This window comes from Grampus griseus (assembly GCF_964374135.1).
Source record: "Grampus griseus genome assembly, chromosome: 21".
Classification (NCBI taxonomy): Eukaryota; Metazoa; Chordata; class Mammalia; order Artiodactyla; family Delphinidae; genus Grampus; species Grampus griseus.
In genome coordinates, this window is record NC_139015.1 from 11,523,288 (window position 1) to 11,549,225 (window position 25,938).

The window sequence follows — 25,938 nt, forward strand, 5'->3', positions numbered from 1 at the left end:
TTGATGGACTGACCCCTTTATCATTATATAATGGCCGCCTTTGTCCCTCTTTACCATTTGTAAAGTCTATTTTGTCTTGAAGTATCTTTTCCCATCATCCATTCACTCTCAGCCTATGTGTGTCTTTAAGGCTAAAGTGAGTCTCTTCGTAGGAAGCATATTGTTGGGTCTTGTTTTTTTTTTAATCCATTCAGTCATTTTGTGTCTTTTGATTGGAAACTTTAGTGCATTTAAATTTAATTATTGATAGGCAAGACACTTTGTTAATTTCTTTCTGGCTATGTCATAGATCCATTGTTACTTGCTTTTTATCCTGCTCTCTTTTGTTGTGGTTTTTGTTTGTTTTTTGGCTGCCTTGGGTCTTTGTTGCTGCGTGCGGGCTTTCTCTAGTTGCGGCGAGTGGGGACTGCTCTTCGTTGTGGCGCTCGGGCTTCTCATTGCAGTGGCTTCTCTTGTTGCAGAGCATGGGCTCTAGGCACACGGGCTTCAGCAGTTGTGGCTCATGGGCTCTAGAGCGCAGTAGTTGTGGCACACGGGCTTAGTTGCTCCGTGCCATGTGGGATCTTCCCAGACCAGGGATCGAACCTGTGTCCCCTGCATTGGCAAGCGGTATTTAACTTCTATTTCTTCTCCCCCTCACATTTTAGGTTACTGATATTATAGTTTACATATGTTTTATGTTGTATATCCAAGGACAGATTATTGTAGTTATGACTATTTTTAGTACTTTTTTTCTACTTTTAAGCTAGAGTTGTGATTTATGCACCACCACTACTACCATATTACAGACTCTAACTCTGACTATAAATTTACCTGTACTAGCGAGTTTTACACTACCTTCCTGTCTTTATGATGTTAATTAGAGTCCTTTTATTTTGCTGATGAGCTCCCTCAGCTTTTGTTTGTTTGGCAGAGTCTTTATCTCTCCTTATTTCTGAAGGACAGTTTTGCTGGTATAGAAATCTTAGTTGACAGTTTTTTCTTTTAGTATTTTATAACATTTTATAATATTGTATGTTAATTATAATTCAATAAATAAAGTAAAAATTTTAATAATTAAAAAAATATTTTGAATATATCATCCCATCCTCTCCTGGCCTGAAAAGTTTCTCTTAGAAATCTCTCCATAGTTTTATTGGGGGAGGGTAGCCCGTTCCCTTGTATGTAACTTGTCTCTTTTCTCTTGCTGCTTTCAAAATTGTTTGTCTTTGACTTTTAACAATTTAATTGTGTGTCTCAATGTAGATGTATTTCGGTTCAACCTATTTGGGGTCCTTTGGGTTTCATAGATCTGGATATCCATTTCTCTCCCCAGGCTTGAGACATTTTCAGCCATTATTGCTTTAAATATGCTTTCTGTCCCTGATCTTCTCCGGCAATTGCTGTAATGTGGATGTTGTTGCTTCTGACTGTGCTGCACAAGTCCCTCTGGCTTTCCTCATTCTTTCTTTTTTTTTTGCTCCTCTGACTGGATAATTTCAGCTGTCCTGTCTTCCAGGTCACTGATCATTTCAGTTGTTTCTCTGTATTGTGAAGGCTACTTTTGAAGCTCTCACTTGAAATTTTTCAGCTCAGTGACTGTTTTTCAGTTCCAGGATTTCTGGTGTGTGGTTTTCTTTTTGGTTTTGATGGTGTCTGCTTCTTTTTTGAACTCCTGTTTTGTTCATGTGTTGTTTCCTAATTTCATTTAGTTGTCTGTTATTGTGGTTCACTAAACTTCGTTAATAGGGTTATTCTGAATCCTTTGGTAGTTCACAGATACCACATTGCTTTTGGGTCAGTTACTGGAGCTTTCTGAGTTCCCTTTGGTGGTGTGACATTTACCTGCTGTCGTGATGCCTGACTCCTTACGTTGTCTTCTGCGCTTTTGAGTGAGTGGGTTCTTCTTCCAGGCCTTATAGATTCTTTGCTAGAGACAGTTCTTGAGCAGCTTAGTCTGGGTTTCTGGACCTGTCAGCTGCTAACGTGCTCAGGCAGATGGGGCTTGCTATGCGTGTTTACTCTGGGGCAAGGCCACTATCTGAGCCCTGGGCCCTGAGGTCCTGTTGGGTCGGGGGGTTGCTGCTGGCTGACAGTGTTCAGACAGGTTGGCTGGCTTGGTTCTCTGCCCACGTTGAGCCTGTAAGAGGGACCGCAGGGCCTGGGTTCTCTGGTTAGGCTCCACAAACAGCCAGGATGGGACGCTATCCTCAGCAGTAGAGGGGGCTGTGCATTAGCTTCCGTGCCCTGGTGGGGCAGCAGCGTGGGCCTCAGGGTCTGCCCAGCTCAATGTCTGGGGTCCCAGATCTTACTGGACTGTGCCTGAATTCCCTGGCTACACGGGGCCACCGGTTCTGCTCTGCAGAAGGGAAGAACCTCGGGCTGTGCCCTCCACTCAGTTGCCACTGTAAGCAGGGCTGCTGGATAGACAGCACAGCCTCCTGTGTGCTCTGCTCAGGGCCCCTGGGCAGGCGGGCTGAAGGCTGTACTCAGCTGTGGGCGGGCCGTGGGTTAGTTTCCCCTCCCAGGGGCAGCAGCTGGTCAGGCTCTTTGTGGTCTCGACTCAAGCTGACCCACGCCCCAAGTTCCCTTGTCGGATGGTGCCGCTGGTTTTGCTTTGTGGGTGATCAGCTCTGCCTGTTGGACTCTGGTTGGCAAGGCTGGGAGCTTTACTCAGCCGTGGGCAGTGCTGTGAACTCACTTTCTGCCCAGGCAGAGCGGGAGGCCCGGAGAACCCAGTCGGGCTTTGTGCTCACGCGGGGCAGTAGACGAGGTGTGACAAGACCCTCCTGCTAAATTGCTCCAACAGAACGAGTTTTGGTAAGTTATGGATGACAACTTTCTTTCTAGGATTCCATAGATTTTCCTCCCATGGGATGTGAAGTACTTTTTTTTTTTAACGGAGTTATGGGCACAGGGAAAAGTAATTCTTCCTTGTTCGGAGCTGGAATTCATTTTCTCATCTCTTTTGGACAGCTTCTTGGGTACTGCTCAGTTTCATAGCGTATCACCTGTGTCTTCATTTTGGGGCCGTCCCTTTCTCCTGGCTCTCGTCTCACTTATAAAGAATTTTTTTACCCCTGGCCCTTCTGACTGCAGGACGCATTTGAGTTTGTCATCTGCCCTCTGAGGATGGAAACTTCCTCACCCCACACCGCGAACGGCACCTGCCCTCCACACAGCCCACCTTTCCAGGTGAGCTCAGGAGCGCTTCCACGTCCACGGGCACCCTTCATGTGGCGCTTGTGGAGGGCAGCCTCCCTGAGATCAGGGGCAGAGCCCTTGGGCTGGGACCTGCTGGGTGGCTGCAGTCATGTCTGTGGGTGACATCCCCGTGTCCCTCTCGGGGTGCAGTTCAGGTGTAAACGTGGGCACTGCAGGCAGAGCAGGTCTGTCAGTGAAGGAGCGGTCTGGCTTTGACACATTCTTCTGGGATCGTTAAGCCCAGCGTGACGGCCGCGCTCCTGTAGGATGTGCCTGGCCCAGGGTGGGCCTCCCTCAGGCTGCCGGCGGGCCGTTTGCCCCACACTGTACGTGAGCGCTCACCACTCAGAACTCCTACTGCTCTGTCTGTAGATGTGACATCACTTGTCACTTAGTAGTTATCTGCCAGCAGAGAGAGGTTTTCGCACCTGGTCTCTCTGATTTCTTCCAGGTGCTGTGTCAGCTGTGACCTGGGACATCTGCTTGTTGGGGACGTGGAGCCTCGCTCTTACGTCACCTGGCAGGTATTGCCAGCCCTTGAGTGACGTGTGGCAGTGGGAGAGGTGTCCTGAGTACCCACAACCAGAGGCCTGGATTCACATGCCGGGGACAGATGTGGCATCCAAGGGGGTGGGGTCACCTACAGGTTCTGAGCCCGGCCGGACTAGGGGCACCAAGGCCAGCCCATGGAGGGAGAGGCGGGAAGAAGGCTGCCCTTCTTGAGGGGCAGCAAGGTGGAGGCAAGCCTGGTGGGCAGTGTCCAGTGGGAGGTGTGGGTGAGGTTAGAGCTCAGGGTCTGACACGGGCCCTTATGCTCTCCACGGAGAGGTGGTGGGTGACAACCAGAGAGCTCTTTGGCTCACATGCATCCCTGCACCTGCCCAGAGGGCGAGCGCATCTGTGTTTCCCAATTACACGTGAGAAGAAGCTGGGAAGGGAGGGTTTAGAGGCAGAGGAGTAGGGAGAAGGGGGAGAATGCCCTAAGCCAGTGACACGTTCCTGCAGTGTGGGCCTCCCGGACTGAACGGCACAGGTGGTTTGTGTTGAGGTTTTTACTATTTTAAACGTTTTTAGACGCTCCTTTCGGTGGTGGTTTTATCTCTAGTTTCCCCCAAGCTCTGGGGCCCACATCTAAGACTTACCATCTCATTTAGATCATCTCAGCGATTTGTAGTAAGTTTCTCCTGTAGGCTACAGAGTGGTTGCCCTAGAACTCTTTCCCCCCGCCCCCAGTTTTATTGAGAAACTGACACGCGTCACTGTATAAATTCCACATGTGTAGTATGATGCTGTGACTGACATACGTCAGGAAGTGATGACCACGCTAGGGTTAGTTACCACCCATCATCTCGTGTAGATACAGGAAAAAGAAGGAAATAGGTTTTTCTCCTTGTGATGACAACATAGGATGTACTCTGTTAACAACCTTGCTGCACAGGCAGAGAGTGGGTTCCGTCCAGATCACTGCAATAGAGCAAGTCATGCCAAGTTTTTGATTTCCCAGCATGTATAAAAGTTGTGTTTATGCTAGATTGTAGTCTGTTAAATGTGCAGTAGTATTATGTCTTTAAAAACGTAGACACCTTAATTAAAAAATGCTTAATTGCTAAAAAGCATGCCAACCATCATCTGAGCCCTCAGTGAGACAATCAGCCCTGGAGGGGCGAGCACGGCAGGGTCGCAAGCTGTTTGTTTCCTGTTCTGCGGATGGTCTCACACCACTGCTCGCTTGCAGCCTCCTGGTTCAGGTTTCAGTGCTGCTGCATTTTTAACATTTCAAAGCATTTAAAGCCAGGTCTGCCCTACGGGAGATGCCCTCCTCCATCCCCTTCAAAGAAAACCAGCTGCAGTTGGTGTGATTTTGGGCTCCAGGGACGTGAGAGTGGCTCACGGTAAAGGCAGTTAACACGAGACTTCTGGAGATGTCCTTCCTTTTCTCCATTCCTCCCTTATTACTGTATCTCTTTGAATCTGAGATGCCAGGCGTTAATTACATCCTGATTTCAGAAATGAAAAAGTAGAAAATCATTTGTCTTAGAATAAACAGAAATGCGTGGTTTCTTCTCAAAGTCCACCTGGAGGTTGGTGCAGCCCCGCACCTCGTGTCAGGAGCCCCACCGTCCCGACTGGCTTGGCGGCAGTGTGGTCACTGATCGTCTGTTATTAAACGTGGGTGGGTTTACCCACTGTCCTCACTGGGTAACGGAGATTACCTGCAACTGATGGGAAAAGTCGCTGTGCGGATACGGCAGGTAAGGAAATTGGTTCCAGCTTCTGTGCTGAATGCCAGCCCCGCAGTTACTGCATAACAGCTGTGACCTGTTTATTCACTATGTCAGATGTGATCTTTTTTTAACCTTTTATTAGGTTCAGGGAGCGAGTTTCCGAGGCTGGAAAGAAGTGACTTCACTGTTTAACAAGGATGACGAGCAGCACCTGCTGGAAAGATGTAAATCCCCCAAGTCCAGAGGGTGAGTAGCTGCTATCTGGACAGCAGCCGTTCCAGCGGCGGTGGGGAAGCAGGGCAGTGTGCAGGGACGCTGAGGGCTTCCTTCCCCGTGTGAGGAGACAGAAATGAGTCGTACTGATTTTGACAGTAAGCACTTAGAAAGATTATGGAAAAGTGGAAAAAAAGCTTCTCTGACCAGCTCTCAAACTTTAACAGTAAATAGAACTTATGAGCCTTAAAGCAGCTTGTAGCCATGCTTAAGGTGTGTAGTAGTTTCAGAAAATCAAGAAAAAAACCCAGTTAAAAATGCAAAGATTGATTGTAAACTGTAAAAGATTTTAGAAAATTGGGGCTTCCCTGGTGGTGCAGTGGTTAAGAATCCGCCTGCCAAGGGTAGGGGACATGAGTTCGAGCCCTGGTCCGGGAAGATCCCACATGCTGCAGAGCAACTAAGCCTGTGCACCACAACTACTGAGCCTGTGCTCTAGAGCCCACAAGCCACAACTACTGGGCCCATGTGCCACAACTACTGAAGCCCACGCACCTAGAGCCCGTGCTCTGCAACAAGAGAAGCCACCGTAATGAGAAGCCTGCATGCCACAAGAGAAAGCCTGTGGACAGCAACAAAAACCCAACACAGCCAAAAATAAATAAATTAAAAAAAACAGATTTTAGAAAACTGAATATATTTAAGCTGACAGTGCTAATTTATTATAAATATTTTGAAAGTTTAAAAAATGTATTTAGGGAGTTCCCTGGCAGTCCACTGGTTAGTACTCTGCGCTTTCACTGCCGTGGGCCTGGATTTGATCCCTGGTTGGGGAACTAAGATCCCACAAGCCATGCGGCATGGCCAACAACAAAAAAATGTTTTTAAAGATGAAAATATAAGTTCAGTGACGACCTAGTGGAATTGCCAGTGGCAGGTGACTCCTGGTGAGTCTGACCGTAGAGAGGCTTCTCTCCCGAGGACCGGGTGCCTCGGCAGCACTCATGACCCCCCAGCACTGTCTGGCCCTCCCCTGCCTCTGACCCCGTGGTCGTGACCTCATGCGCCCTCTCTGCAGGGACTGTGTAAGTCGGTCCTCTTGGATGTCAGGGTGGCAGCTGACAGGGGGCCTGAAAACACGCCTGTGTCCTGGCCCCTCGGTCCAATTAAATGAGACTCTGAAGGGGTCGGGCCTGGACGCCGGCGTTTTTACCCGTGTCCTGGGGATGCTCCCGGCCGCCAGGCTGGGGGACTGCGGCCAGAGCCCTGAGTCGTGTGTGAACATTCGCCTCCACAGTCGGCCGTATTTTCCTCAGAGCGCACAGCGCTCTGAGCTCTGAACATCTGAGGCTGCAGCTCTGAATAAACCTGTGGAAAACTGAACCTGTGGTAAATGGAGTAACCCCCCGTTTCTGAATCTGGACCTGGGGCTTCTTTTCTCAGGTTGGTTCAGAGACGAGCTCGGCCTTCCGTGTGGCCTTGAGACAGTCTGCTTTTTTCTCTTCTGTTTGAGAGTGACTTTGCATTTTGCCAAGTGTGGTACCTTAAATACAGCGTTCACAAGTTTCCCTAATCATGTGTAGTGACTGCTTTTTCCTTATTAATATTAATATTTCAAGTTTTACGTATAAATCTGTGTGAGCTTTCCAAACAAGACTTTTTTAAAAAAGAACCTTTTATTTTATAAAATAAACACAACTTGAGGCTCTGAGATGATTGATCACCAACACTTAACTCTTTCGTCTCCTGTAGAACTAACTTACGATTAAAAGAAGACTTGAAGACGGAGAAGAAGTCTGGATTTTGGGACAATTTGGTTTTGAAACAGAGTACACAGTCTAAGAAACCAGATGAGATCGAAGGTTGGGAGCCACCAAAACTTATTCTTGAAGACGTGGCAGCCAACTCGGGCGACCCCATGAGTGACCGTCTGTCCGGGCCGGGCTGGGAAGAGGACGCCAGGGGCTCCACCAAGTACACCAGCCTGGCCGGTGCCGGGAACAGCTCGCGCTGGAGCCTCAGGTCAGCGGGGAAGCTGGTCAGCATCCGTCGGCAGAGCAGAGGCCACCTGACGGACGACTGGGAGGAGCTGGAGTGACGGCCCCACTCCTGCGAGTTCACAAACCAAGGTCTGCCTGATTTTGCACCTTTGTATCTCATTTCATTCAGATTCCTAGAGTTTGCTGTATCACAGTGTGTTTTTAGTAGAGTATCAAGTTTGGTCTTTCCCTGATGAAAACTGCAGAGAATCTGCCCTGTGCTGTTTTATTTGGACTCTCCTCTTCAAATGCTTACTTAGGAAATTCCTCAGTGGACACAAACAGGGACCGCACATCAACTGCCTTATGTGGAAACGTCCTCCTGTCGTCCACGTGTTGCTGAGACTGGAGACGTGAGGTTTGCTGCTGTCCAGGAGGAGCGCAGTGGTAATTTGCATTTTGCCACAAAACCGTCTTCCTGTGTCCTCGGTTGCAGTTCTTTGTTCCGTGTCTTGATCCCTTTCTCTGCATGTAGCACATACGTGTAGTCTATGACACAAGAATGTAGCAGCTGCGCAGTTCTCTTCTGTTGCCAGAAACCTGCAATCCAGGTGTAAAATGAATCTTCCAAAGGTCATGTTACATTGTGTTAACTCTTCTTTTGTACTAAATTTTAAAATATGCAAGCAGAATAAACCCTGGAGAAGCAAAGGCTGTATCTGATCAGCGTGAATGCACTGTCTGCAAACGCGTCTTCATCTCCAGCCTCCTGTACGCGCATTAGATGATGACAGTGGTTCTTACCTTGACGTTTTATTTTTATTTCTCCTGAACTTTTAAATATTGATCTTATTTTCTTCTAAAACTTTGTTCTCGGTTTTTGATTGCAGATCAAAGAATGCTATATATAAAGCATGGATCAGTTTTAGTAACTTGACAGTTAATTTTGTTTGGAAAATAATAACTCGCTTGTTAAGAGTTAAAACTGTATGTAAAATGATGAAAGTGCCTCTCTTCTCTAACACCCAGGGTTTTGTTTTTTCAAATGAGAGACTGGCTGGTTTGGGCATGTCACTGAGGCATCTCGTGTGTCTCCAGACTTGCTCTCTGCCTCCCTGATAGACTGGCCCCGTGGTCAGGTACCCGTGCACGTGTGTCCTCAGCAGGACAGCTCCGATCCACAGGAGTACGTGTCTATCTCAGGTCACGGTGGCTTCACAGAGAAGGTATTGGGGTTTTTTGGTTAAAAACAAAAACCTCCAGTTACACTGTGCATTCCTCTCTTTAAAAGCCACTGTCCTCAGTGTTCAGTTCTGTGCTGTTCGACGTAAAGGGGTGCCATTTAGCAGTTCTGTGGACTCCGGGGGGTGACAGTGTCTGCCTGTCATCTGTCATTTCTCAATCAGTCATCTGTCTACACTCTGTCATCTCCAGCCATCTATGTACAATGTATACCTGTCCTCTAACCATCTCCCTCTGTCTACGTAGCGTCCATCAGTCATCTATGTCCATCTTTTTCTAAGAGACAAGAAGTTTACTTCACTGAGCCTTGAAAGGGGGACATGTAAGTGGTGGTAAAATCCAGTTTGCGTTAGAACCTTGAAATGTTAATACTGGAACTGAAAACCGTGTTTCCTCGGGGAAACAGTTCAGTCCATAGACTGTAGTCCTTCTCCCTAAAGAGAAGCTTGCTGTGGCTGCAGACGAGCTCCAGGCCGTCATTTACGCGAGGATTTTAAAGCAGGAGCCGCGGGCTTGTCTTGGGCTAATCCTGTGTTGAGGTGCAGGGAGGCAGACCTCGTGTCCGAGGCTCTAGGCAGGGAGCTCAGCACGGTGGTGGGGACAGTGTCCTCACTGTGGGGAGCCTGTGCCCGTGTGCTGTGACACTCAGTGCCCGTGACACACCCGTGGTGCACAGCTGGCAGAACAACTCTTCATACGATTGTTCCTCAAAACCAGACCGGGGTTGGAATATGCACATAAATCACACTTATCTACAAAGATAAACGTAAAAATGAATTTTTCTTCTGTTGTATCTGATTAAACAAAAATATTTGTGGGTTTTAATATAAATATTTATTGGTATGCTTTGGGGGAAAGATATTTTTTCTTGATAGAATTTACCGAAGCATCTTTGTTTTGTTCACTGGCTGATGAGAGAAGAGGTTTGTTTGAATTCTGTAAAAACATAGCTTCTCTGTGTGAAGAGTGAAGTGTCTGCTCTTTCGACTGTCGTTTTTAACAGAAAAGTGATTGGCTTCAAAGAAGGTTGAATTCTTAATGCTGAGGTTTCTTAAAATAAAACATGCTTTCTACACTCTGACTGTTAGTTTGCACGGTTACTGGCATCTGCTTCCGGTGACTCAGTCACTCAGAGCTGATGGTGCCCGTCTCGACACCTTCAGCCTCATTTAAGATGCCAACAGAATGTGTAGACTCACAAATAAACGACCACCTTCAGCCTCAGCTGTCAGGGTCATCGTTTGTGGATCTGAATGGACGCTGTTTGGGAACAGCAGGCGCTGCGCCTGCCCTGCCCTGGGCCCGCTTCCGATTTTACTGCAGTGACTCCACGAGTTAGAGCCTGAAGCAAGCCCCCCCTCAGCACCCAGCTGACAGGAGGACGTTCTTTACTTAATCATCTTCATCTTGTAAAAAGGTTTCCATCTGTTTTTCTCAAACAGTGGCCTCTTCTGGAGAGAAACCCTGACCTCCCTTAGGGACTGGATGACCACGATGCCGTCTCAAGCCAGGTGACACGTCCGAGTCCCACCACCTTCCTTTCCCGTGGTGTGCGTGTTTCTGCCTTTCCCTCGCTGGTCTCCTGGCCTGTCCCTGCCCTCGTCCCCTCTTCCTCCCCTCCCCCCCACCTCACCCACTCCTGCTCCCGTCCTGCTCTACACCTGCCTCTGGGGGCGTGTGCTTCCGCTGGTGGTTTCAGACCCTGAACCTCAGGTGCTCACTCACAGACATACGTCACCAGATATTTTCTGACTGTTGTCACAGGCCGGGGACTTTCTCTTCTTTCTCCCCATTTACTTCTAGCCATTTATATATATATACTTTATAGTTTTTATGGTTCTCAGTTGATATTTGAACAAAAGAAGGGCAGGACACTATTTAATAAGCTTTAAAGAAATGAATTGGCTAAAAATTTAACTTTGTGATAAAATAGTCCAAAGGGGGGTACAGACAGTGCTGAATGACTAACCAAGGGACCTGCTGCTGCCACTGCTTGCTTTTGGCAGAAGAGCGGTTCTGGGTGATGGATGCGGGGCAGGAACGCCCTCCGAGGGGGTTTCCCAGCGCCTGTGCCCTGAGGACAGGCACCGTCACTTCCTAGTAGTTGCCGCTTCACCACAAGGGTCTGATGGGGCTGTGACCCACACGTGATGCTGTCGTGGTGAGTGCGTGTCCTCACGGCTGTGTTCTGTAGTTTGTAATCGTGGATACAGGACCCAGCCTGGTCCAGAACTGTCTGCAGGGCACCTCCTGGGTCGCAGGGTCCCTTGGGGCTCCTGGGGCAGGGGGGTGGGGTAGGGTGGTGGATGGCCACATCCTGTCCCAGCCTGGTCCACTCGGTGCTGGCCAGCTGTTAACGTTCAGCCAGCTGAATGCACCTGTTTTCAGAAAAAGCGCTACTTTGTAACCTAAATGGCTTTCGATTCATGTTGTGCAGAGTCACGTTGCAATGAAAAATTACCAATCTTCACTAATAGCAGAACAAAGTGATGAACTATTGATAGATTTTGCCCACTGTTGAAAAATGTAAAATTTCTACTGAAAGAAGCCGTCTCAGGATTTGGAAAATATTTGAGCTGTGTCCTTTAGTAACAGGGTGATGAACGCAAAGGTGACCCCCAGGGTGTGAGGTGTCACATGGGTCTAGAAGGAAAGCCCCGCATAGCTGGGTAGCACCCCGGATTTGGTGCCCCTGATGAGGTCATCGTGTTACCCTGGAAACAGTGGCCCAGCACCCGACTTTCCTCAAACCCACGGGGAGAATGACGTGGCAGACGAGACCTTTTAACGGTTGCATTCGGATGAGGGATTGCAGGTGACTTTCACCTCTATGTTTTTCACGCCTTCTGGGGTATTTTGAAAAATCAGTTAGACAAGCGTACAGACCGTATTAACAAGCAAACCAGCTCCGCTCTGGGTTTTTCTAACCATGTCGTCTCCCCGCTGTGTTCGCACAAGGACAGGTCAGGGCGCTGCGGCTGGGCCTGAGGTCATGGGAAGGTGAGGTGTGGCCGGGCCAGCCCTGCAGGGGGCCCTGACCCGCTCGGTAGTGAAGCCATGGGGGTAATAAACCGAAAATTGGCTTCTTCCCTGTGAGGAAGAGGCCGTCTTTTCTGACCGAGTGTCTGTGTTCCAGTTCCCAAGTGGCGACTCTAGCCTTCATGCAGAAATTCTGAATTTAGAAATGGTGGCTTTAAACAGAACAGCAAGGGAGAGATGACACGTGGCTGTGGCGTGTGCATCTGCCTCGCGGGGGGAGGGCGGTGAGGAGACCTCAGACTCTGGCGTCGGGCGAGGGTCTCAGGCGCCGTCCACTCCACTCCCTGGTGCCGCCCGGCCTCCTGCGGGGCACCTGGTCCATCGGGGCTCCCAGAGGCGGTGCCGCTGCGCCCGTTTCCCAGATGATCAGAGTGAGGCTCCGAGGGTATTTGTGCCCAGGCACTCATTGGACCAGGAGCTGAGATCCAGGTGGGGAAGCCGGAGGCACCTGCTGTTCTGAGGGGTCTGACGTGTCCCCAGCACTGGTTGGGGGTGCAGGGCCTGGCTTCAGACTCACAGGGACGGGGTCTAAATGCTGGCTTAGACCTCGGGAGGCCACACAGTTTGTCCCTCGTTGCAGAAGGCGTGGCTGGACAGGGTGTGGCTGGCATGGAATGCGGTGGTGAGGGCCAGGCGAGGCTGCGGGGCGTCTGGGCAGGTGTCCCCACCTGGCGGTCCCTCCTGGACGGGTGGAGCCCCCTGCCCGTATGCACCGGGCAAACGTTTTCATGAAGCGGACGGAGCATGGGATTCAGTGGGGTGAGGAGGCCGTGTAGCTGGTGGACGGGAAGCTGAGAGGCTGGCAGAGTTTGGGAGACGTTCCTGGGGCAGCAGGGGTGCCAGGGCCTCGGAGCGGGAGGTTACTCCAGATCTGCAGGCTCTGCGAGGCTGGTTCAAGGAAAGGGGCTCCTCCTGGACTAAGCTTTTCGCACCTGTCAGCCACCCAGGGTCCCGATGGTGAGGAAGCCAGCGCCCAGCTTCCGTGCATTCACAGCTCGTCCAGGAGAACCATCCCCAGTGAAACAGTCATTCTCCTTTTAACAACAGGAAAGGCCACGCTCGGCTGTGAACAGGAGTCCCCACGCCTCGGTCACTCTGTGGGTCCTGAGGAATTGGGGGCCCCCGGGTCTCAGTGTGTGTGGGAGTGTTAAGAGTTGTGCTTTTTCTGTACAGCGTGTGCCACTCCTGAGCCCGGTAGCAGCAGGCATGTGCAAGGGAGGCCAGATTACACCTAAACCTCTAAGTGGTGGTTATTTTTCATAATTAACCCGTCACATTTCAATATGGAAGTGACAGGCATTTCAGTTTTTAAAAACTGTATTATGGAAAATATCTATGCAAAGGTAAGAACAGTGCAGTGGGCAACTCAGCCACTGAGATTCCACAGTTGCTGAACGTGTCATATTTGCTTCACGTGTGTGTTTTACCTGATAAACGATTTCAAGGCTGAGATATATATTCACCACTTAAAAGTAAATTACAGACATCGTGACGTTTCGCTCCTGAATGCGTACAGCATGCATTTCTAAAAACGAAGCTATTCCCCCAGCATAACTAACTACTACGTCAATGGCACACCTCACAAAATTAACCATTCCCTAACATCATCCGATACCCATAGATACAGCCAGGTTTTCCCAGTTGTCTGGAAAATGTCCTTTTAGCTGCTTTTAATCTTGTCCTCAAGACCACGACATGGTGTGTGCATTGTGCCTGGCCTGCTGCAGGGGCTCAGCCGATACTCAGGTAGGTGTGAAATGTGGGCATGGGGATGACAGGTTCCCTCCCGCCTCGCCTGCCTGCAGTTGCCTCTCTCCGCCTGCAGGAATGTGTGTCTGGGGACTTGCTTCTGTACAAATCCACGGCTTTGTGCTGGGTTCTGATACTCAAGAGTCCTTTCTCTGGGTATCGGCCAAGTTTCTGATTCTGTCCCAGGCCTCTGTCATCTGTCTTCTGGTCGCCAGTCTCCCTCCAGGGTCTTTGGCCTCAGTGAAGTGGTGGACAAGTTTATATAATTAGAAGTTAATGTCTCAGCATGACTTTTCAGAATTGCAGAATTTAGTGATAAAGGCAGGGTAGAATTTTAGCTTTCAAGAGAGTTGAATAAATCTGGAAGGGGGTGGTGATGGGAAAAATATCATTTGCTTTTTCTTTCTGAGAAGTATTTCTTTCTTTAGAGGCTAGGGTTTCAAAATTCTCTTCTCCCTAGAAACTTAGAACTGGCTCAGTAAGCTAGCAGGAGGATGCCAAGAATTTTTGTTCTGTAAGAAATCTCCAAAGCTCAACATGCAGAAGCACCTGGAAGACCAGTTTCCCTTGGGAACCAGTGAGCAGGACCCAGATGAGGGCATTGCTCTCCCCCAGGAGATACGCAGCTCTATTCTAGTACTTCGCTGTTTCTCTCACTTTATAATTTTGGGTGCTTACAGAGCTTCAAAAGGCAATGTGAGATAAAATACTGGAAAGATATCAAAATGTAAGTAATTACCTTGAAGTAGAATTATGGGTAGCATTTTCTTTTTTTTTGTATATTGGCTTTTTAACAAAACTTTTTACAGTGAATATAATTACTTTTGTGATAAAAAAAGAGGGCGACAAATGTTGCTGAAAAAGTAACACCTCAGTTTTTAAATGGAAAATAGCAAACATATCCAAAAGAAGAAACAAAATTATATAAATCATGGCTGGCACACTACAGCCTGGTGGACAACTGTGGCCGTCCCCCTGTACTTACTTATATGGCATACAAGTTAAGAATGTTTACATTTTCAAATGGTAGAACAACTTAAAAGAATAATATACTGTGACACATGAAATCCCACAGAGTTTAATTGGAACACTCGCTATCAATGTCCCCCACGCAGCTGAAGTCTGAGTTACGTATAGATTGTCTATGGCTGCAAGAGAGAATGTGGGCCCTGGAAAGCCAAAAATATTTAACACCTGCCTCCTCACAGAAAATCTGCTGAACCCTGGTGAAAACTCCTTCATGTACACATCCTTCCCCTCTACAGTTTTCAGCTCCTGGCCAGTCTTGTTTTATCTTTAGTCACCCCCTAGCCTCAACCAAGAGAATTAACTATGTTAAAGTAAATCCCATAATCCTGTAATTTCATCATCTTCATGTTGTTTAAATTAAAAAGTTGAGAATTTACCAAGAAGATGTAATAATCATAAACATACATGAACAAACATTAGCGCTTCTAAACATATGAAGCAAACACTGAGGAAAGAAGAGCCAGCTCTATATTATAGTAGGAGACCCCAATACCCCACTTCAAGAAGAGACAATATCCACCATTAGATCAATCAATTTAATACACGTTATTATACACAGAACAAAGGAAAAACATGATCATTTCAATTGATGCAGAAAAAGCAGTTGACAAAATTCAACACCCTTTCACGATGGAAATACTCAACTAATTCTGAATAGAAGGAAACTGCCCCAACATTATACAGCCATATAAAAAGTCCCAGCTGACACCCTCTCAATGCTGAAAGACTGAAAGCTTTTCCTCTAAGATCAGGAACAAGACAAAATGCCCACTCTCACTACTTCTGTTCCACACAGATTGGAAGTCTGCACCAGACAGAGCCATCTGGGCAAGAAAAAGAAATAAAGCATCCAAATTGGAAAGGAAGTATTAAAATTTTCTGTTTGCAGGTGGCATGATCTTACATGTAGAAAATCCTAAAGACAACAAAAAAATCAACATACAAACATCAGTTGCATTTCTATACAATAACAATGAAAAATCCAAAGAGGAAATTAAGAAAATTTCATTTTTTAATGGCAACAAAAAGAATAAAACACTTAGGAATGAACTGAGTGAAAAAAGGCTGAAAGAAAAAGACACAAATAAATGGAAGCCATCCCATGTTCATGGATTGGAAAACTTCCACCCAAAGCAATCTATAGAGTCAATACAATCCCCACCCAAGTCATAATGGCATATTTGGTCAAATGATTTTCAACAAGGGTGCCAAAACCATTCAGTAGGGAAAGGACAGTCAACACACGTTGCTGGGAAAACCACATATCCACATGCAAACGAATGAAGTTGGATCCTTACCTTATTATGCTATGTGCAAAAATTAAAACTATAAAACTCTTAGAAGAAAACATAGGGAGAAAGCTTCATGACATTGGATTTGGCAATGAAGTCCTGGATATGACAAAATGTGCAGGCACCAAAAAAAAGAACAGAGAAATCGGACATCAAAATTTAAAACCTCTGTGCGTCCCAGGACACAGTCAACAGAGTGAAAAGGCAACCTAGGGAATCGGAGAGAACATTTTCAAGTTGTCTAGCTGATAAGGACTTAGTGTCCAGAGTTGTAGTAGTTCTTTCTATATTCAACAACAAAGCCACATACAACTCAATTAAAAAGAGGGCAAAGGACCTGAATAGACATTTCCCCAAGAAAGACATATAAACAGCCAACAAGCACAGGAGAAGATGCTCAACATCACTTCTCATCAGGGAAATGAAAATCAAAGCCATAATGAGATATCACCTCCCAACCATGTGGACAACTACTATAAAAAACGAACAAAAAAAGCCCAGCCTCACAAGATAACAAGTGTTGGTGAGGATGTAGAGAAACTGGAGCCCCTGGGCACTGTTAGAGGCTGCACCATTGTACACTCCCACCATGGAAAATAGTATGGTGGTTCCTCAAAATATTAACTATATAATTAGCACATGATCCAGCAATTCCACTTCTGGGTATACATTCAAAAGGAAACGAAACCTTTATCTAGAAGAGAGATTTGTACACCATGTTCACAGCAGCCCAAAGGTGGAAGCAACCCAAGTGCCCATCAACAGACAGAGAAACAGAATGTGGTCCAACCACACAATGGAACACTATTCAGCTCACAAGTGAAGGAAATCCTGAGCGATGCTACAACACGGATGAAAAGACAACTACTTTATGATTCCAGTTACATGGTGTGTCTACAGCAGTCAGATCCATAGAGACAAAGTAGATGGTGGGGGCCAGAGGCTGGTGGGTGGGGAAGGGGAATTAGTGTTTAATGGGGACAATTTCTGTTTGCAGAGATAAAAAGTGTTCTGTAGATGATGGTGGTGGTGTTTGCACAACAATGTGAATGTACCTAATGCCACTGGACTGTACACTGAAACATGGTTAAGATGGCAAATTTTATGTGTATTTTACTGCAATTAAAATTTTTTAATGACATTTGAATTTTCTATGTAGATTAAATAGTAAAAAGCTACTTGCATTCGTCTGTGCAAATTTCTCAAATGACTGTCAAAGAAAAGTGAAAATTTTATCCAAATAATAAAAACAACATAGTTGAGGTGTCTCTCCTGTCTGACACAGAAGAACAAACACCGTGTGTGGAGAATCTCGCCATCCTGAGCGAGAGACACGTGAAAAGCCCTCTCGCGTCCTCAGGTGGCTGTGCTCTGAGCACCTCTGTTCTCCATGTGGGCCTGAGTCGGTGCTGGGGGTGGGGAGGGCAGCAGAACCCCCAGGAATACGCCTGAGAGATGCATGTGCCAATGACACCCAGAAGGTGCTGGCGAGGGGGCACTGCAGTCACACCTGTGCGGTGGGAAGGAGCAGGCCACACTAGCCATAGCAGGGGTCGGGAAGGTGCACGTGGCACGTCCCTGCTGGGATTCTGGGGGGCGCCCAGGGGACACTGTTCTCCAAAAGTGAGGGTCTCCTTCCTCTGCAAAAAGGGACAGAAAGCAGAGCTTGTCGGGAGTGAGGTCAGAAGACGCGACCACACCCAGATAGGAGCAGGGGGGTGCGAGCTGAGAAGCAAGTGGATGTCGGGCCTTTCAGCCGAGCAGGTGTCGGCAGCAGGAAATCACTGGGTCCCTCAGGGTTTTCCCTCCCAGGTTTGCAGATCCTTGGGTATCTCACCGGGTGGGGGTGATGCTGCGTTTGGTGGGGAATACAGGAAAGGGAGAGGAGTGAAGCATATGCATTTTCTCACACCGTTAATGAAAGAAAGAAATGTCATAAGCCAAGACAGCTTCTGCCTTTTCATCTGTGGTTTTCAGCACACTTCCTTCTGTAACTATGGAGGAAAGCAGCAGATGAAGTTTACAGCCTGTTTATTGCTAGGTTAGGGCCCATGATGAAGAAAATGAGCTCTAACCAAGATACGTCTCAGCTATCCCGTTAAAGGCAAAGGATTTTCCAAAAGGGAGGATGTCACTAAACTGAAAACAGACGCTTCTCCTCAGTAACTTCAGTTTCCAAGGAATTATCCTAATGCTTAAAGGAGGACACACACCAATTCTTCACAAACCCTTCCCAGAAAATGGGAGGGAACACTCCCAAGGCAAGCCCCTTCTAGGAGGCTGTTTTCACCCTGATACCAAAACCAGACAAAGACTCACCAGAAAAGCACAGCTAATCTCTCTTGTGAAAATGCTCAGTAAAACCAGCAAACTAAACCCACCAACTGTGTATGGAAACCACATGGGACGTGGGCCTGAAAATGCAAGGTTGGTTCAACACACAAAAGTCAACACACGACCACCTCTGTAGATGTAGAAAGAGCACTCGAAAAAATCTAACATCCTTTCATGATTAAAAAAAAAAACAAACAACGTCAACAAAGCGAGGCTGGATGGGAGCACCTCACCCTGATCCAGGCGTCCACAGAGAGGCCCAGCATGCACCACACCCACAGGCGAAGGGCAGGGAGCCTCCCAGGAACAGGCTAGGATGTGTGTGCACTGCCATCCACGTGCATGGGGGTCTGGCCGGAAATCTGGGAAGGAGAGGAGAGAGGGAGGGAGGGAGGGAAGAAAGAAGGAAAGGTGAAAAGCCACCTCTATTTGCAGAGGACACGATGTATATCCACGTCCTAAGGAATCTACAAAAAATACCGCTAGGTTTAATTAGCGATTTCAGCAAAGTTACAGGATACAAAATCAGTATACAAACACCTTACATGAGCATTTTGTTTGATTCTGTATGTTTGTTAGAATCAGATAACATCAAATCCTTCAATACTGTCCCTAAAGGAGACATGGTTCTCCATGGACAGCCCTGAGCAAACGCACAACAGATGCCATGAAACTCCCAGACTAGCACCTGGACCTGCTGCAGAACCTAACGTGGCTCCTCCTGGCCCATGAGTCACAACCCGGGTGAGAAAATGTACCTCAAGGCAAAGGAAGACGCCACAGACTTCCAGATGCCACTTCCTGAGGGTGGCAGTTCCCGCAGGAGTGGCTCTGGGCCCACTCCTGGCCGTGCTGAGAGGGTAGAGGGCGTGCAGATGACACATCGTGGGGAGCGACACCGTGCAGCCCGAGTCTGGTGAGCCCTCTGATGGAGCCACACTCAGAAATGACACATGAACCTGCAGCTCAGGACGATCCCTCCCTTCCTGTTCACGTCATCTGATCTTCCGTAAATGAGTGATCAGCACCCAGGAACTGTGTGCCTAGAACTCTCTGCCTGCCCCCAAATGTATCCTGCTCACGCCCCCTCCCAGTGCTGCGGGCTCAGGCACACCTGCTATAGGTTTTGCCAATGCCTGTGTGCGGTTTTGGGTCCAAGCACATCTGCTGCCTCTGGAAACGGGCTAATTAATAGGGGGAACAGCTGGACTCTTCTCCCAAGACTTTTAATGTTATCTGGGGAAAAAACTCACTTCAAGAGGTTAACGTCCTCCTAAGAAGAAACTTATACAAAAAAGACTAACACCCCAAGAGTAAAACAGGCAAAGAACACAATTAGGTAATTTGCCAAAGCAAAACAAAATACAGGGCTTCCCTGGTGGCGCAGTGGTTAAGAACCCGCCTGCCAACGCAGGGGGCACGGGTTCGAGCTCTGGTCTGGGAAGATCCCACATTCCGCAGAGCAGCTAAGCCCATGTGCCACAACTACAGAGCCTGCGTGCTGCAAACACTGAAGCCTACGTGCCTAGAGCCCATGCTCTGCAACGAGAAGCCACCAGAATGAGAAGCACGTGCACCACAATGAAGAGTAGCCCCCGCTCGCCTCAACTAGAGAAAGCCCACACACAACAACGAAGACCCAGCTCAGACAAAAATAAATAAATTTATATGTTAAAAAAATACAGAGGGCTTCCCTGGTGGCGCAGTGGTTGAAAGTCCGCCTGCCGAAGCAGGGGACGCGGGTTCGTGCCCCGGTCCGGGAAGATCCCATATGCCGCTGAGCGGCTGGGCCCGTGAGCCGTGGCCGCTGAGCCTGCGCATCCGGAGCCTGTGCTCCGCAACGGGAGAGGCCACAACAGTGAGAGGCCCGCATACCGCAGAAAAAAGAAAAAAAAAAAAAATACAGAAACAACTCGCCAATAAGCTTTCAGAAGACATGTCCTACCTCATAGCCTCTTCACGTCCATCTCCGGGGGAGAAAGATGCCGCCTTCCATCCTCGCCAGTGCTCCGGAAACATCCTTACAAACAACTGACTCCTTTCCCTGGTTCTGCTTCTCGTTTATCGTAAGGAGATCAGCAGATGCACACAGGTGCACACGTGGTGATGCTGATCACAAAGTGATCTGTTCCAGCTGTGTGGTACCAGGTCGCCAGTAAAAACCATATTTTCACAAACACTTTTGAAAAAAAGGCTGGTTATAAAATGAAAACAGTATATATGATGTTTACGGTTTTATGAAAAGCTTTCACCCAATACACACAGAGGGAAACTATCATTTGACAATTAAGCATAGTCTTGGCTGTGTCAGTTCAGCACAGAATGTAGTGAAAATACACTCTTTATTTACAAATATGCAAAACAGCAAATTTCCATGTGCTAAGAAGGAAGTAGAAATGACTTTGCTTGGGTCCTTGACCCTGTTCAGTCTCCCCTACACCTGCCGGGGCCATTCCTGCATTCCTTCTGGCAAGCACAGCTATCTCTGGGTGGCAGGGTTATATGCAAGTTTTATTCTTTTATAAACCTTTATTTTCAAAATTTTCTAAAACGTACATGCAATACTTTGAAAATAAAACAATCTTTGAAAGGTTTCAATAAATGATATCAAAATCATTGATACTACTTCCTTCAGTAAGATGCAAAACTGATGAAGTTAAAATCGGTAGATAAACATGATTTATTACTTTGCCTGCAAAAGGGGATTCAGAGCAGTACAGTGCAGGTCACGCTGGGCTGGCCCCCAGGTTAGGGCCCCTGCCTGCCAGCATCGGGCCATGAGCCCAGGATCACAGCCCCAGACTCACGCCTTTGTGGGTCTTGGATGTCTGCACAATTCACAACCCAACGCTGAGCACCCAGAAGACATGCACATACTTCCCTGGGTTCCTTCTGTATCCAAGGGGATTCATATGGACACGACCAATACAGTTAAAATACATCTCAAGAAAAATAAATATTCTGCACAATGTCCTTACAAGGATCAATGATCTATCCCCGCCCCCCGATCACTACAAAATCAGGAAACTATCATTTGACAATTAAGAAGCGTATGCTTGGCTGTTAGTGTCAGTTCAGCACAGGATGCGGTGCTGAAAATACAGACTCTTTCTGAACCACATTCACAAACATGCAAAGTTGCACATTTTAATGCGCTTAGAAGAAAAGCATTTTTTAAAGAAGGAAGTAGAAATGATTTTCCTTGGGCTCCCTGGCCCCACTTCACGGGTGGAAACAACAGATGCTCCCGCCCGCAGGTGCCAGGGCACTTTTCCACGTCCCTCCACGCCCTCCAGCCTGGGCACCAGGTCACGGCTCGGTCACGAAGGACGCGTCCTACCACGCTGCCCAGGCCACGGCGCGGTGGGGCCCTTAGAACTTGAAGAGGTCGATGAAGTGCTGCGGGGACACGGGCGTGAAGCAGCTGTCGGGGTCAGCAGCCGTGCAGGGGTGGCCCGAGTCCTGCGGGAGGAGTGGGTTGTTACCACACGGGGCGTGTTTCTGGAGGGAACGCAGCTCAGAAGTCACCAGCTGCTTGTTTAAACGCACCCCGGACCCCACCACAAAGGTGCGTGGACAGCAAGCGATGAGAACTACGAAAATGAAGGCAGCCACACGGCTCCCCGGGGGAGAGACTTCCCGAAGGAATTCCTGCTCCAGTGGATGGGGAGACGGGCCGCCCTGAGTTAGGGCCCCAGAGGGAGCCCTGGGCTCTGCGCCCCCGTCCTGGCCGCGCTCCTCCCCTCCCGCCGTGGGTCAGGGTCCACCCCGGGACCTGCTCTGGGCACCGCCCACCCCGCTCACCAGAGGGCCCAGCACTGCGTCCCGCAGCAGAAACGGGGCTCAGGTCAGGAGACAGAGCAGCCTCAGGACTGGGGGCCAGTAAGGCCGGGGACCCGGCGGCCAAGTCTACACCCTCCCTCTGGTCTACAGGGCAGCTCATGGGACCCCCGGTCGTGGCGAAGCAAGCAGGCCAGTCGCACATCAGCAGAGGGTGCGGCCTGAGGGGCACCAGCCTCCTGGGGACGCGCGCAGACGCGGGCAGAGCAGGAGGTACCTCGAGTAATAAAGCAAGGCGGCAGTCCTTGGAGACGGCGGAGAAAGGGTCAGGAAGGAGTGCAGAGAAGGGAGGAAAAAAGGGAAAACAGGGTTATTAGGAAGAGCCAGACTGTACTTAGCATTTAGGCTGGATGTGTATTATTTACGTAAATGGCTAAAATCATCGGGCAGCTGAATCAGAGGCACCGTCCAGCACCTGAAGGGCCACCTGGGACACTGCCACAGTTTCCACTTCCTCGAGTCTCGGACTGACAACTGATGAGGCTGCAGAGCTACATAACCGTCGGAACTGTTCACTGAAAGTGCACAGAGCGACACTGACACATACGGTTTACACTGCAAATATTTATGGCAGGTTTCTCAGAAGCTCCCTCATTCCCTCTTTGCTGTCTGAGAGTCAACTCCATGGAATTCAGAGCACGAACCAGACTCCACGCAAGCCCAGGCACCCCAGAGCCCGGATCCCGCATGGACCCCTGCGCATCCACGATTTTCAGCTCGAGGTCACCAACCTACAGCTCTCGCCTCTTGCCGGCCCGGCCACCTGGCCCGGCTTCCCCACCCTCGCTGGAGATGGGGGCTGGCCATCAGTGCGGGCTGGGGCCAGCAGCCTCCCTGCTCCGGCCACAGACCCACGGTGTGGACCTGGCAGTGGACAAGCCGAGACAAAAAAGGACACGGGGTCCTGATTCCCAGCCTTTAACTGGACTCATTCTGTCCGGCTTCCAACTCAGCCAACCCCCAGTGTTGACCGAAGTTCAATGAAGTCGAGAAACTCAGCTGGAGGACGGTCAGGCGGAAGGAACACAACGGTCTCGCGTCACTACTCAGCAACCCGGGAGGGCCGGCCCACAGAAGCCAGACAGACCCTGAGCCGGCACCTGCGCTCGCCTGAGTGACTCCGCTCAGTGACTCCAAGACCGTGGTGCACAGTTCTTAAGCCCAGTATTTCCCCTTCTTTCACTTTGGAGGAGTTCCCACAAAGGCAGGTAGAAAACTAACCCCCAGACTCCAGAGAGTGAAGCCAGAACAGACAGGACGGCTGGGGCAGCTGAGAGGTCAGAGCCCAGGCCCACGTGGGCGGAAGAGGACGAGTCTGGCAGCGTGCGGGAGCCGCACCATGGCGGGTCCCCACCAGCACCCGGTGGCATCTGATGGTGTCACGCTGCTGTCTCCCCATCAGCAGAAAGTGCTGGCGAAGGTGAGTCAAAGCGCAGGGGCCACTTCTGAGCACCAGCCCCGCGCAGGGCAGGGCACTGCTTAACCTTCACGACTCCACGCGGCAGGTCTGCCCCGACAGGAGGCTCCACGAGGCTGGGAACTAGGGTGAGGCCATGGGATGGTGTGGGATGAGCCGGGGGGGAGAGTCCGGTCAGCTGGGGCAACGCAGGGGGCCTTCCTCGGGAGCTGACACTGCAAGCAGTTTCCACCAGAAATTCCAGAGACTCGTCTTTTTTTTTTTTTTTTTTTTAATTTCCACCCACAGATTCAGAATAAAGTTGGAATGGCCTCTAGGAGAAAAAGCTACAGTGTGACCCCACGGGTGGACCGAACCAGGCCCTGAGGCCTGAGGCTGCATGGACATCGAAGTGCTCAGCTTTCAAGGCAAGACTGAACATTTCAGAGCCAAAAGACCAGCAGGAGACACTTGTTCTGAATTTTCATAAACAAAAGAATCCGCAGGCCAATTCTTCTGGAAACCTAAAAAATCACATCTCAGTTTTAAAAAATCCAGAACTTCCGTGCTTCTCGATGCCTCAGCAGCACATTCTTACACCAACAGCAGGGAGACTAAGGAGGGTGCTTCTCTGTTCACTACTTCAGAGACAGGGCTCCCACACTCTCCACACTGCAACGGCATTCTTAGAGAAACGCCCATCACATCCGCCCCAGGAAGAAACACCACTGCTCCCAGTCTCTCTCTGGAATAAAGTGATCTGCTCAGAACAGAAAACCCTGGGGAGGAGCGTCAGTTCAGAGCAGCAACCAGACGGTCTCGTCTGCTCTGACTCAGCCGTGAAGACGCCTCCTCACGTGTTTTCCACGGGCACCTGCCCGGGTATGTGTTTCTATCCCTGTGATTGGGACCAAGGGCGCACAATAAGGGCTCCGCTCCATGTACTGTAATCCCGCTGACTGATTCGCCTGCGTCCCCGCGCAATGCAGCCGGCACACCGGCGAGAATGAGCGCGAGGTGCCCCTGCCCCAGAGGAACAAGGTTCCACAGAACAGCCACTGCAGCCATGTAACACATTTCTTCTTTTTAATTGTGTGGGAAAAGCCACACTAGAATACGAAACAACCAATTACCAATGACGTGACCTCCTGTTGGTCATGAGTGGGGACAGCAGGACCTGCTCGCCTGCAGCCCAGGAGGTAAAGCTCTGTTGACACAGGGACTCTCACCCCACAACCACGGATTATAGTTAAAAAAGAGCCACATTACCACGGATATAATCTGAAATGGAAACAATTTCAAGTAGTCATTTCTCTTCCAACAGTTTAGAGTCTGCCATGTAATCCATGCAACAAATCACAGATAAATGAAGAGCAAAAGAAATACACCAACAGCCAAGGCGCTGACCAGGTGGAAGGCCTGCGCCTTACAGCCACGCCCGAGGACACGGAGGGGCAGGCGCACACCGCCTGCCAGTTTCGCCACTTTTCTCCCTAGTGAAATTTCACCACGTTAACAAGCAAATTCAAACTCAAGGCAAACTATGGAAATGATTTTACTGAGAGGAGGTGCATGGAAGCACCCCACTCCCCCGCCCTGGAAACTTGTTTTTATCAGAGTCTGGACAGGAGAGGAAGGGAGCCAGAGAGGGAGGGCATGGGCCCAGACAACTGCGGACATGGCTCAGTCTCCACCACGGACCAGACTTGCTAAGTGTGGCTCAAACACATGAGAAGCCTGGGCACCTTCGTGGGCCTCGCCTCTGCTCCAGGCACGGGGCTGTGAGGAGAAGCCCCCTGGAGGTGCCGTCTCCAGGCCTGCCCCCTGGGGGTCCCGACAGTGGAGCCTGAGGCCGAGTGTGGAGGGCAGCTGAGGGGCCCCCTCGGCTTCCAGAAGAGGGTGGGGGATCCTGAGCCTCAACAGCAGAAAGCAGCCCCGCCCGCCAGGACTCGGGCCGAGGCGCCAGCCAGCGCACTCACCGCCCTCGGGGACAGCCCCCCACCTGCTACCACAGTGCAAGGGGACGGGGTGGGTGGTCCGGCGTTCAGGTCCAACCGCAAGTTGTTCTACTTTTGTGAACCTGTTCCCCTGCCCCAGTCCTTGGTGATACATCATTATCTTATCACAAATACAACTTGCCTTTTTTTTTTTTTTTACCATTACCGTTAGGTGAATAGTTTGTTTCTCCAAATTTTAATCCTCAAACTCCAAGACTACATCTGAAATTTTTACCTTCCAAAAGAGGATGCTGCAGTGCCGACAAAAGTGCAGTGTGTCTCCATACTGTTCCTTAGTGGGGTAATGTTTCTGAAGTGCAAAATACATCAACTTCCATTCGATATGACCTTTTTCTGAAAGGATCAAGTGTCTACAAAACTAGACAGACAAAATTCTGTTCAGAATCAGATGGTTTTCAT

The 25,938-nt window shown here is 49.2% G+C and overlaps 2 protein-coding genes across 8 annotated transcripts in view; one reads left to right on the plus strand and one right to left on the minus strand.

Annotated features, from left to right (window-relative positions):
- The window catches only part of TDRP (testis development related protein), a 49,879-nt gene extending 41,463 nt beyond the window's left edge, over positions 1-8,416 (plus strand). The window contains exons 2-3 of the mRNA XM_082680454.1: positions 5,551-5,654; positions 7,374-8,416. Coding sequence (XP_082536580.1) covers positions 5,551-5,654; positions 7,374-7,719 — 450 coding nt within the window. The 3' untranslated portion in view covers positions 7,720-8,416. The remainder of the gene's footprint in view (positions 1-5,550; positions 5,655-7,373) is intronic.
- A 6,781-nt stretch (positions 8,417-15,197) lies between these two features.
- FBXO25 (F-box protein 25) overlaps positions 15,198-25,938 on the minus strand; it is a 55,863-nt gene continuing 45,122 nt past the window's right edge. For 2 of the 7 annotated variants that reach the window (XM_082680578.1, XM_082680577.1), the window contains exons 9-11: positions 25,754-25,897; positions 22,343-22,369; positions 15,198-21,747 (exon numbers count right to left, since the gene is read on the minus strand). In XM_082680578.1, the coding sequence (XP_082536704.1) occupies positions 21,658-21,747; positions 22,343-22,369; positions 25,754-25,897 (261 nt within the window). In that variant the 3' untranslated portion in view covers positions 15,198-21,657. The remainder of the gene's footprint in view (positions 21,748-22,342; positions 22,370-25,753; positions 25,898-25,938) is intronic. The other 5 variants (XR_014298452.1, XR_014298453.1, XR_014298454.1 and 2 more) reach the window with 5 other exon arrangements.